Source organism: Sus scrofa, chromosome Y, assembly GCF_000003025.6.
Source record: "Sus scrofa isolate TJ Tabasco breed Duroc chromosome Y, Sscrofa11.1, whole genome shotgun sequence".
In the NCBI taxonomy this organism is placed as follows: Eukaryota; Metazoa; Chordata; class Mammalia; order Artiodactyla; family Suidae; genus Sus; species Sus scrofa.
The window spans coordinates 23366625-23378251 of record NC_010462.3 but is presented as its reverse complement, the minus strand read 5'-3'; the positions used below and the strand labels follow the sequence as shown (position 1 = coordinate 23378251).

General features: G+C 44.2%; 1 protein-coding gene across 1 annotated transcript; it reads right to left on the bottom strand.

Annotated features, from left to right (window-relative positions):
* Window positions 9299-10930, bottom strand: LOC110257904 (heat shock transcription factor, Y-linked-like). Its single transcript, XM_021080911.1, has 2 exons — window positions 10418-10930; window positions 9299-9994 (listed from the first exon to the last, which is right to left on the bottom strand). The coding sequence occupies exons 1-2, from the start codon at window positions 10928-10930 to the stop codon at window positions 9299-9301; spliced, it is 1209 nt and encodes a 402-aa protein (XP_020936570.1).

Below are 11627 nucleotides of genomic sequence, written 5' to 3'. Positions count from 1 at the left end.
TAATTCTTTCTTTCTCCTTTTTGTTTTTTTTTTTTTTTTGGTTGGCTGGTCTCCATTTACTTTATGCCTGAGTACTTCTCTTTTCATTTTTGTTAAATGTAATTTTCCATTTTTATTTGTGGTTGCTCTGTTTTTTAAGTATGTTTACCCTATCCTATCACTGTGTGCTTTAGCCTGATAGTTTGAGTGCTCTCTAATTGCAGTTTCGTTCATCATCATTTCCCCCTTTGTTTTTTTTTTTAATTTACAGAAGTGATTTTTGTATTGCTGTAGTCATTCACCTTTTGTTTGTTGGAGAAATACTTTATTTCCCCTTCTATTTTAAATGGTATTCTTGCTGGATAGAGTATTCCACGTTGCATATTTTTTTTCCTTTCAGTCCTTTAAATATCTCTTGCCATTCCCTCCTGGCCTGTAGAGTTTCTGTGATGAAATCAGCTGATAGACTTATGGGGCTTCCCTTTTAATTGACACTTTGCTTTTCTCTCTCTGCCTTTAGAATCCTCTCTATCTTTAATTTTTGCCTTTGTTATTTTATGTCTTGGTGTGGTTATATTTGGGTTCAAGTTGTTGGGGCATTCTGTGCTTCTTGTACCTTGAAGTCAGAATCCTTTAGATTTAGAAAGCTTCCAGGGGTAATTTCTTGAACTATGCTTTCCACCCCCTCCTTTTTCTTCTCCTTCTGGAATTCCTACTACGCAAAGATTGGCCCACTTTCTATTATACCGTAAGTCTCATATGGCTTTCATCTTTTTCCATTTGGTTTTCCTTCTGCTCTCCTGTTTGGCTGATTGCCATTGTTCTACCTTCCACATCCCTAATTCATTCCTCTGCGTTATTCATTCTGGTCCTTACTGCCCTTACCTCCGTTTGTATCTCTGCAAATGAATTTTTTGGATTTGCTTGGCTCCTCCTTATGTTTTCTCATTCCTTTCTGAGGGCGTCTGCATTCCTGTTCATATCTTGTCTTCATTCCTTCAGTCTTTTCACTGTCTCCCTTTTGAACTCAAAGTCTGTCAGACTGCTTCAGTGTTGAAGGTTTTAGGTGAATTCTCCCATTGTGTAAACTGGGAATGTTTTCTGAGCTTCCTCATCTTGCTTGTGTTTTCCATTTTCTGTGAATTTGGGGAAGCCAAAATGTAGTTTGGCACAGTTGAGGCTGCACCGCGTTGGTTTAGCTCTTCAGCAGGGCATGCATGGCTTGCTGGGTCACACTGTTGAGCCTAGGTTCTTCCCATGGCCAGGCATGTTTGGGCATTGTGCACCATCCTGAGGTCAGTTGGGGCTGGATGATATGGGATGTGGTTGAGGCACAGCCCTGCAGTTGGGCAGGGCTTTCCCAAGTGCTCAGGGGCAGCAGAGTGCCTCCTGTGGGCATGCGGTGCTTTTCAGTGTGCTCAGCTTCTCAGTTGCCAAGGGTGGGTGGGGCTGGCCTCCTTGCTCTGTGGCAGAAAGTTGCTTCCTGAAGGTGGGCAGGACCAGGCAGTTCACTCCATGGCAGAGGGCCCTGCCCGAGGGTGGATGGGCCTGGCAGGTGTGCACCATGGTGGAGGTGAACTTCCCACATGTGCCTGGGGATTGCTGGGGCATGCCATTCAGCAGAGCACTTCCCAAAGGGGGGCAGTCCTGGCGTGGTTGCCCCATGGCAGGTGGGTACTTCCCAAAGGCTGGTGGGCCTGGCCAAGTCTTTCCACATTGGAGTTGACCTCCCTGCACATGGGCGGGGCTTGCCCTGGTGCTCCATGGCAGTGGGGTCCTTCCTGAGTGTGGGCAGTCCTGGCCAGCTCGCTCTGCAGTGGAGAGAGCTTCCCCAGTGTGGGTGGGGCTGGAAGGTGCCCACGGAGGTGGAGGTGCATTTCCCATGGCTAGCTGGGGCTTTCTGGGGCAACCTGTAGCAGTGGAGCACTTCCCATGTGTGGACAGGGCTGGCCGAGTTGCCCCATGGCGGCAGGGCACCTCCCAAGGGTAGGCAGAGCTGGCCAGTTTCCACTGTGGTCGTGGTGCATTTCCCAATGTGGTGAGGAGTTTCCCAGGGCATGTCAGGGCAGTGGGGCACTTCGCATGGCTGGGCATAATTCCAGACATAAGTTCTTCCAATACGTTTTCAATAATCTTTTCTTTTACTTCTCCTTCTGGAATTCCTACTATGCACAGATTGGCCCACTTTATGTTATCCCATAGGTCTCTTATATTGCTTTCAGGGTTTTTTCATTTGGTTTTCTGTCTGCTGTCCTGTTTGGGTGATTTGCTTTCTTCTATCTTCCACATCACTGATACGTTCCCCTGCATTATTCCTTCCAGCCCTTACTGCCCTTAGCTCACATTGTTGGTCTGCAAATGAACTTTCTAGATTTTCTTGGCTCCTCCTTATGTTTTCTATTTCTTTTCTGGGGGAGTCTGTGTTACAGTGCTTATCTTCTCTGAATCTCTTTGGTACTTTCACTCTGCATTTTGAACTCAAAGTCTGTCAGACTGTTTGAGTGTTGAAGGTTTTAGGTGAATTCTCCTGTTGCATAAACTGGGAATGTTTGCTGAGCTTCTTCATCTTGCTTGTGTTTTCTTTTTTGTGTGAATTTGGGGAAGCAAAAGTGTAGTTTGGCACAGTCAGGGCACGTGGTGGTGGTTGGGCTCTTCCTGAGGGCATGCATGGCTGGCCGGGTCCCACCACCGTGGCTAGGTGCTTCCTGTGGGCAGTCAGTGTGGCTGGATGTGCTGCTCTGGTGGGGAGCTTCCGTAGGCTGAGTGGGGCTGGCCAGAGTGTTCTGCCTTGGCAGTGCACTTCTTGAAGCTAGGTAGGGCTTGATGGGTTGTGCCACAAGATTGGAGGGCTTCCTGAGGGCATGCAGGGCTGGCCAGTGCCTGTCATGGTGGAAGTGCACTACTCCTAGCCTGGTGGGTCTGGTTGGTGTACGTCCCATTGTTGGTGCCCTTCCTGCAGCCAGGGGCAGCTGCCTGTGGTTCTCTCCAGCAGTGGAGGGCTTCCCAAGGGTGGGGAGGGCTGGCCGGTGCATGCCGTGGAGGACGTTCACTCCCCATGGCCGGGAGCGTCTTGCCCTAGTGGTCAACAGCAGTAGGGGGCTTCCCGAGGGTGGCAGTGCTTGCTCTCTCACGCTGTGACAGCAGAGCCCTTCCCAAGGGTGGGCAGTGCTGACCTTTTCCTACTGCTGTGGTGGTGAACTTCCTGATTTGGGGAGGAGGTTGCTGGGGTGCACCAGGGCAGTGGGGCACTTCCTGTGGGTGGAACACCAAGGAGGTGGTTGCCTTCCCATGGGTAGTGGGCCCAGTCCACTGCAGAAGGAATGTGGCTTCTCCCCGGGCATGCCCGTGGTGGAAGAGGGGGATGTGCTGGGAATGCCTTCTGTGCTCTACTAGCTGTTGTGCAAGTGAAAATGCTGTGGAGCAAGGAGTATTCTCTGGTGGCCCACACATCTTGCTCTCCCCTCCCAACAATGGTGCAACGTCTCTCCTGCAGGCCCAGACCTTCTCCTGGGTTCCCTCTCTTGTGGCTTTCCAGTCCCCAGCCCTTAGCACTTTGCAACCCTTCACCCCTGGATCACCACTTCCTCATCTCTTATGCTGTCTCCACACCACCAATCCCAGCCTGCTCCCAGGGACTCACCTCCAAAGCCTAGGGCTTGGCACCCAGTCCCCACCAAAGCATCTCAGTCTTTGGGACCTGTGCCAGCGGTTCTGATGATCTGTGTGGCTGTCACACTGCCTCTCAGTCCTCTGACCTGCTGATGCACTTTTCGTGGCATCTTGGAGATCCCTTGGACTCAGATGATCTTTTCGCAGGTTCGGTGAGTTTCCAGGGTGTGGGTTCCCTTTCTCTTTCACCATTCCCTCTCAGGAGTCCAGTCCTGATGCTCCTTCTCTCTCTCTCCTCTTTTCTGTTGCTTTATGCAGTTGTGTCAAGAGATTCTTCCCATTTTTGGAGGTTTCAGTTCTTCGGCCCGCGTTCAGTTGCTGTTCTGTGTGAGTCATTTTACATGTAGATGTGTATTTTTTGTTGCATCTGTGGGAGAGGTGAACAAATCCCCCTACTCTCTCACCATCTGGGCTCTCTGAAATTGTGTCCTTCTTTATCTTTCTCTATGGCCTTTGTTTGTTTCAATGTCTATTTTTTCTACTATGCGTATCACAACTCCTGCTTTCCTGTCTTGACCATTGAAATATGATGTCCCATTCTCTCACATTCAGTCTATACGTGTTCTTTGCTCTAAAGGGAGTCTCTTGCAGACAGCAGGTTGTATGTTTTTGCTTTTTGATCCAATCTGCTGCTCTGTGTCTATTGATCAGAGTATTCAGTCCCATGACGCTTAAAGTAATTATTGAGAAACATGTATTTATTCCCATGTTAAACCTTGCTTTTCAGTTGATTCGTTGTATTACCTTGTTTTTTTTTTTTTTTTTCTCTTTTTTTTGATGATTTCCATTTATTTTATGCTTGGATACATTTCGTTTTAGTTTTCATGAATGTAATGTTTGGTTTGATTTGTGGTTTCCCTGTTCTTCAAGTAGGTTAACCACTTCCTACATCTGCTTGCTTTAGCCTGGTAGTCATATAGGCTGCAACACGATATTTAAAAATAGGTGTCTATATTTTCATACTTCCCTACCTACACTCTATGCTTTTGAATTTCTTCTTTGAGATCTTCGAGTTTGTCCTTTTGGTGTTCCTTGTGTTTCTCATCACTTTTCGAGTAGATTTTTGTTTGTTTGTTTGTTTGTTTTGGTGATGTATGCTGGCTGATTTAAGTGACTGCTTTCCAATCTGTATATGTTCTGTCTTATTTTTTCTCCTTCTTCTTCTTCTTCTCCTTCTTCTTCTTCTTCTTTTAGCCATTTCTGTATTTTTTAAGAATGAGTTTAGTATTGGTGTACTCGTTTAGCTTTTGTTTGTTGGAGAAATTCTCTGTTTCCCTTTCCAGTTCAAATGATACTCAATAAATAAATAAAACATACATAAATGAATAAATAAATAAATGATAGTCTTGCTGGGAAGAGTATTCTAGGCTTCAGAGTTTTTCCTTTTGGAACTTTGTATATAGCTTGCCAATTTCTTCAGGCCTGTAGTGTTTCTCTAGAGGAATTAGGTGATTTGCGGGTTCTCTTATAGTTAATGCCTTGTATTTCTCTTGCTGCCTTTAGAATCCTCTCTTTATTTTTGGCCATTTTCATTATGGTAGGTCTAGGTGTGGGCATATTTGTGTTCAGCCTGTTTTGTGCCTTCTGTGATTACTGTATTTTGATACCTGTTTCCTTTAGTTTGGGAAAATTTTGAGACATAATTTCTTCCAATATATTTCCAATCCACTTTTCTTTTTCTTCTGCTTCTTGAATTGCTATTATGCATAGATGGACCCCTGTTATGCTACCCCATAGATCTCTTATGTTGCTTTCATGTGTTTTCATGTGGTTTTCTGCCTGCTGTCCTGATTGGGTGATTTCCATTATGCTATCTTCCATGTCACTAATTCATTCCTCTGCACTCTTCACTCTGCCCTTTAGTGCCTTTAGCCCAGTTTGGCTATCTGCAAAAGACTTTTCTAATTTTTCCCTATTTTCCCCTAAATTTCCTCATTCCTCTCGAAAGTAATCGACATGAATGTTTGTAATGTGCTCGTAAGTCCCTGATATTCAGCCTTCATTCCTTCAGTATATATTCACTCTACCCCTTTTGAACTCAGGGTCTTTTGGCCTACAGAGGTCTGTTGCATTGTTTCTGCTTCACAGGAAATCTCCTGTACCTTACGTGGGAATTGTTCCTGGGCTTCTTCATCGTGTCTATGATTTTCTTTTTCTGTGAGTTTGGGGAAGCCAAACTCTAGTCTTGGAGGGTTACTTCTAGGCAAGAGCAACCCTTTGTATTTTGTGGGGTGTTACCATTTATTTGGGGCATGGAGGATTGCATTCTTGCTGGCTCAATCTTGGGAGTGAGCAGGCCATTATCCCGAGGGTGCAGAGTGTTTTCCAGGGAGAGGGAGGTAGTGGTTAGGGCTGGTAGTGCCTTCTTGCTGGGGTCTTAGCAGCAGCAAGTACATGCAGGGAGGTGGCACAGGCTACTCCTTGTTTCAAAGCCTTGGGAGTGATAATGAGCTTTTTGCAGAATCATGAGGTGCCCAGAGCATTTGGTAGTGGCAGTGGCAGTGGCAGTGGCATGGTTTGTGAGTTCCCAGAGAACTTGGAGCAGAAACAGGTAATGTTTGGTCACAATGACCTCTTCTGAGGTGCCCTCTGTGGTGATTAGGGCCACAAGGGGTGCCTGTTCCTGGACCCCTAGTGGTAGCAGGCCATGCACACCTCTGGTGGTTTGCCCCCCCAACTGAGGACCCTTATAAGAAGCAGCCTGTCCCTCTTAGCCCACACAGGAGGTGGTGCAACACTGCTCCTAGTTACAGGGTCTTGGCAAAGGGCAGTGTTCAACCTTCTGGGTGCTTCTTCCGTGCAACTGTCAGAGCATTTTGCACTGACAGTTGCAGGGCGGTTATATGGCCAGGGTGTTGACAGCAATACTGGGTGGTGCTCAGTTGTAGTGCCCGCTCTGACTTCTGACCTCTGAGGTGACTGTGGTCAGAGATTGGACCTGATCACACACCCCTACCGGTGGCAGGCCTTGACTCCCTGTGGTTTCTGAGATGACTGCTTTGGGTTGTCCCCACTGCCTGTAGATCGCTCAGGAGGCACCACATCTCACTTACCCACTTGATGCCCTTAGCCCCCACCAGAAGGATCTGGACACCTATAGCCAGCACAAGAAGTGTCCAGGCTGCTGTAGCACAAGCAAGTGGCTTCTTGCCACCTGTGGCCTGCACCAGGTGCACCCTGCCCTCTGAAAGCCTGTGCACGTGTGAGCAGGGAGATTCCTTTGGCATCTGCCCCTCCTCCTTTTCCCCTCTGCAACAATGGCACCTTGCTTTTTAAGACAAAGTGGGGTCCTTTCTACTCCAAGGATAGCTCTGAGGTGACTCTTGGTTTGATTGAAAATAATTCTTCTGAATGTACTCCAGAAAGACAGTAAAAGAGAAACATAAGAAGCTGCTAAGTCAAACAGATTCTATATCTTCAAGGGACCTGTTCACCTGGCTGAGGTTTGGTGTTAAAGGCTGGCATTTGTATTTAAGCCTGTCTTTGTGTAAAACAAGAAAGCAACCTCTATGTGTGAATCGGGACATATAAAGGGGTGGAGATAAAGGCAAAAATAACCTAGAACAGTTTGAGGATTTTAGAGAAAATGACACCCACATTTTTTTTCTACTACTTTTTTTTTGTAGATATTTCACTGATAAAATGCCACCCTGTGATGACAGTGATGCAATCTCTGATGATGTCATGTGGATATTGTTGTTGCACTTATGGTGTAAATTATGGTCATGGTTCCTGAATAAGCTAAAATATGTTATCGTTTGGAGTGTGAAATGTACTTTTTAAGTAATTGTATACCTTTTTTTTTTTTTCTTTAGAGGGTCACCCCTGTGGCATATGGGCAATCCCAGTCAGGGTCAAAGCAGAGCTCTGTCTGCTGCTTACATTGCCGTAGCAATGCTGGGACTGAGCCACATCTTTAACTCACATCACAGCTCAGGGCAACTCTGGGGCTTTAAACCACAGAGCGAGGGCAGAGGGTGAAGCTGCTTCCTCATGGACACTAGTTAGGTGTGTTAACCTCTTTGCCATCATGGGAACTCAATGGAATTTATTGATTTATTTTTTCTTTGCAATGAAGACAATCGTGTCAACTAATATCCAAGTTCCATTTGAAGTAACAGATAGACTATAATGCAGCTGAGAAAACACTACGTAAATACTATGTATTTTCCCTTTCCAAATTGACTTTTATTTGCCCCTTTTTCCACACCATCATAATTGAGACCCCAATTCAATACAACTTGGACTATTTCAGAAATCTCTTGGCAGCTATTCTCTATTTCCTTAGTTCCATTTTCCTTTTTGAAACAGTTACAGCTAGGGGACATGTCAAATGCTCCTCTCTAATTATCAAACATTTCAAATATTAAAAAACGGCAAAATAATCTGCCATTGGAAACAATTAAAACGACAAAAGGACAACCTGCAATGGGAGACAATTATTTCAGATGATGCAACTAATAAGGTCGCAATCTCTAAAATCTACAACCAACTTATACACCTCAACAACAAAACAGCCAATTACTCACTGGAACCATGGGAAAGAGACCTGCATAGACATTTCTCCAAAGAGAATATACAGAGGGCCAACAAGCACATAAAGAAATTCTCAACATCACTGTTTATTAGAGAAATGCAAATCTACACTACTATGAGGTATCACTTCACACTGGACAGAATGGCCGACATTAACAAGTCCACACATGAGAAAAGGCTAGAGAGGGTATGGAGAAAAGAAAACTCTCTTACACTGTGGGACGAATGTAAATTGTTACAACCGCTATGGAAACACTTCAGAAAACTAAATATAGAACTAGCATGTCACGCAGCAATCCCACTCTTGGGCATACACCTGGGGAAAAAAAAATTTCCATGAAAACTTTATGTGCGCATGTATGTCCAATGCAGCACTATTCACAAGAGGAAAGACATGGAAATAACTTAAATGACCGTTGGAAAGAATGGATTAAGGGATGTTGTATATATACACAATGCAACACCACTCAGCCATAAGAAAAGAACAGAATAATGCCATTTGCAGCAACACGGCTGGAACTGGAGACTCTCCTACTAAGTGAAGTAAGCCAGAAGGAGGAAGGCAAGCACAATATGACATCACTTATGTGTGGAATGTGACATATGGCACAACTGAAACTTTCCACAGGAAAGACACCCATGGATTTGGACAACAGGGTTTTGGTTGCCAAGGGGGAGGGTGCAGGATTGTGATGAACTGGGATTTGGGGGTTGAAAATGCAAACTATTGCATGTGGAGCGGGTATGCAATGAGGTCATGCTGTATAGCAATGGGAACTATCTCTAGTCACTTTTGATGCAGCATAATGTGAAACAAAGGATATGTATGTGTGTGGGTGTGTGTCTTGGGTGGGTGGGTGTGTGACTGGGCCACTTTGCGGCACAGTATGAAAGTGATCGAACACAGTAAACCAGCTATGATGGAAAAATCATTTTAGAAAAAGAAATGCAGCATCCTTTTACTCTTAACTGTGTCAAAAGTAAAGAAATGGAAGCTATGAAGATGAACATACAAGTTTATTGCTGAAATAACAGAATTGCAGGAATTTGGTGACATTTGCCAGCATAAATGTTCATCTTCACTCTCCTGCATAACCTATAGTCCTTTGATAGGTCAGTGGTAATTAGGGTGATGTTCAGATACGGAAGAGGACTGAGGATTTGGCCTTGAAAGCGAGGCAGCAGATGTGTCAGTGGCCACTGGCATTGGGAACCATGGATGGGCTGCTGGTTGGGGGTTAGACAGAGGGCCCTCAGTTGGTGATATATTCTGGTATCTGGTTGGCAAAGGAGAAGGCTCCACCCTCAGTCCAAAATAACCACTTGGGAAGTAAGAAATACAGCGGTACTGAGAAATGGAAGTGGTAGTTGTAATGAAATTCACGATGTGGCCACTTGCTGGAGAGTAGCTGCTTTGTGAGTGCATGTGAAACGTGGTCAACTGACTAAAAATAGCATGTTGAGCCATGACAATTTGTCCTGGTGGCCTGAATGATGGTGATGATGGAGAAGAAAGACCACTTCTAGTTGGGGTAGTTGTATTAGAAATTCTCTGGCTCATGTAAGGCCATCTTATTAAAGGCACATTTAGGTTTGTAGAGGCTGAAAATGCATCTTCTCCACGAGTTTCTGCAGCCACATCAGAATTATGGTTATCCACATTACCCCCTGTTCTAGAGCGCTTCTTGCTGCAACCTTGAAGTAGAGAAGCCGACACTGGAGAAGCATTTTTCACCCTGACTCTTCTTTTCATCCTCACCAACAGATGGGGACAGCCTCGTTTAAAATTTGGATTATGGTAGAACTGCAGCTAAAACCAAAAGAGAAAGGTATTTAGTGACCTTTTAAACAAAGATACGAGGACAAAGAATCCATACAAATCTGACTTGTTTCATCACACAGAGTTAATGTCAGGAAATAATACTCATCTATTACTAACATTTTCAAAAATTTATGTAGTGGGAACAGGCAATTATGGTCCTTAAATAAAAATGCCTGGTGCATTTACAGTAACAGTATGAGGTTCAGGGGCTTGTATTGGGTGAGGTTCATCGAGAAGGCTTCAGGTGGCTAGGAAATTTCTCTATCACCCCAAATATTTTATGACCAAGTGGCCTTCAACTTAAAAGCGTAGCAGTACTTCATCCCACTTTCAAGGTCTACTATGACCCTATATGTATGAACATATTTGCAGATGTCCCTCTGTAAATAGTAACTGGACATTTCATAATACCTTGTTCCAAGCAGAGACTTCATTATCTTCTGCAAGAATGTTGGCTAGTGAGGCAGGTCTTTGAAAATTCCTTCGCAATTTAGTAAATCCATAAAGGCTAAGCTGTCGAACTAAGCTTTTCATACTCTCAGTTTCAAAAATTCTGAAGGGAGCCTTTCTCTCCAGAACTTCTTTCTTGAAGCGTTCTTCATTAATCACGATCGAGGTTCCATTTTCATCCCACCAAATGGACTTAAATCGATCACTTTCAACAATTTCCCAAAGTTTTCTGGGAAAGGGCAGAGGAGGAAAATCATTATCTCCATCTGGTTCAGAGGCACACAATGTGTGGCATGGCTCTTTCATCAGGGAGCCCTCAGACAAAGCCTGGAAAGCTTTTTCTTCAATCTGAGACCTCAAGTCCAAGTCCACAATGATTGAGTTTTCACACCATGGAGATGTAATGGAGGATTCTGAACCAGTTGATTCATCTTTAGGAGACACACCTTGAATTTCTGAAGGAGCATTTGCCATCTCAGATAAATTTCTCTTCAGCTACTTTTCTCACCTGCATGGCTTTTGAACTCTGCAGTTTTAAATGCTGATTTGGTAAGCCTACACAGATAAACTATCCAATCCATCACAATGGTTGCCAGCCTGAGTAGCTGTGACATCACAAGACTCTAGTCTCCTAGCAATCTGAGCATCACCTTCAGTCAGGGTTTACTTCTCTATGAAATTAGCCCAGTTAATATAAAATATGAGCTCCGTACTTGAACAGTAACCCAAAGAGAGAAAAAAAAATGAGATCAGCAAATGAGATCCTATTCCAATGGAATCTTTTTAATAAAAAATCACATAAATAAATAAATCCATTTCATCCCTGAAGTAAACGCAAGTTCTCTCTTGTGCATATAAGAACTTGTGACTGTTATGTAAAACCTTGTAAATGGAAGAGAAAAAAAAAAACGGCAAAGTGAAACAAAAGCTATGCAGCTCTTTAGAGTGTATAACTAGAATCTGTGCAGTATTTATATTCAGAAAAACATAGCCAGTGTTCTATGGTGGCTAGCTTGTTACAAAAGTGTTCTGATCTCTGCTGTGCTATGGGTTCAATCCCTGTCCTGAGAACTTCTGCATCCCCACGTACAGTCCAAAAATTAAAAAGACAAAAAGAAAAGAAAAAAAAAACAAATACACAATCAAAAACAAAACAAAACAAAACAAAACA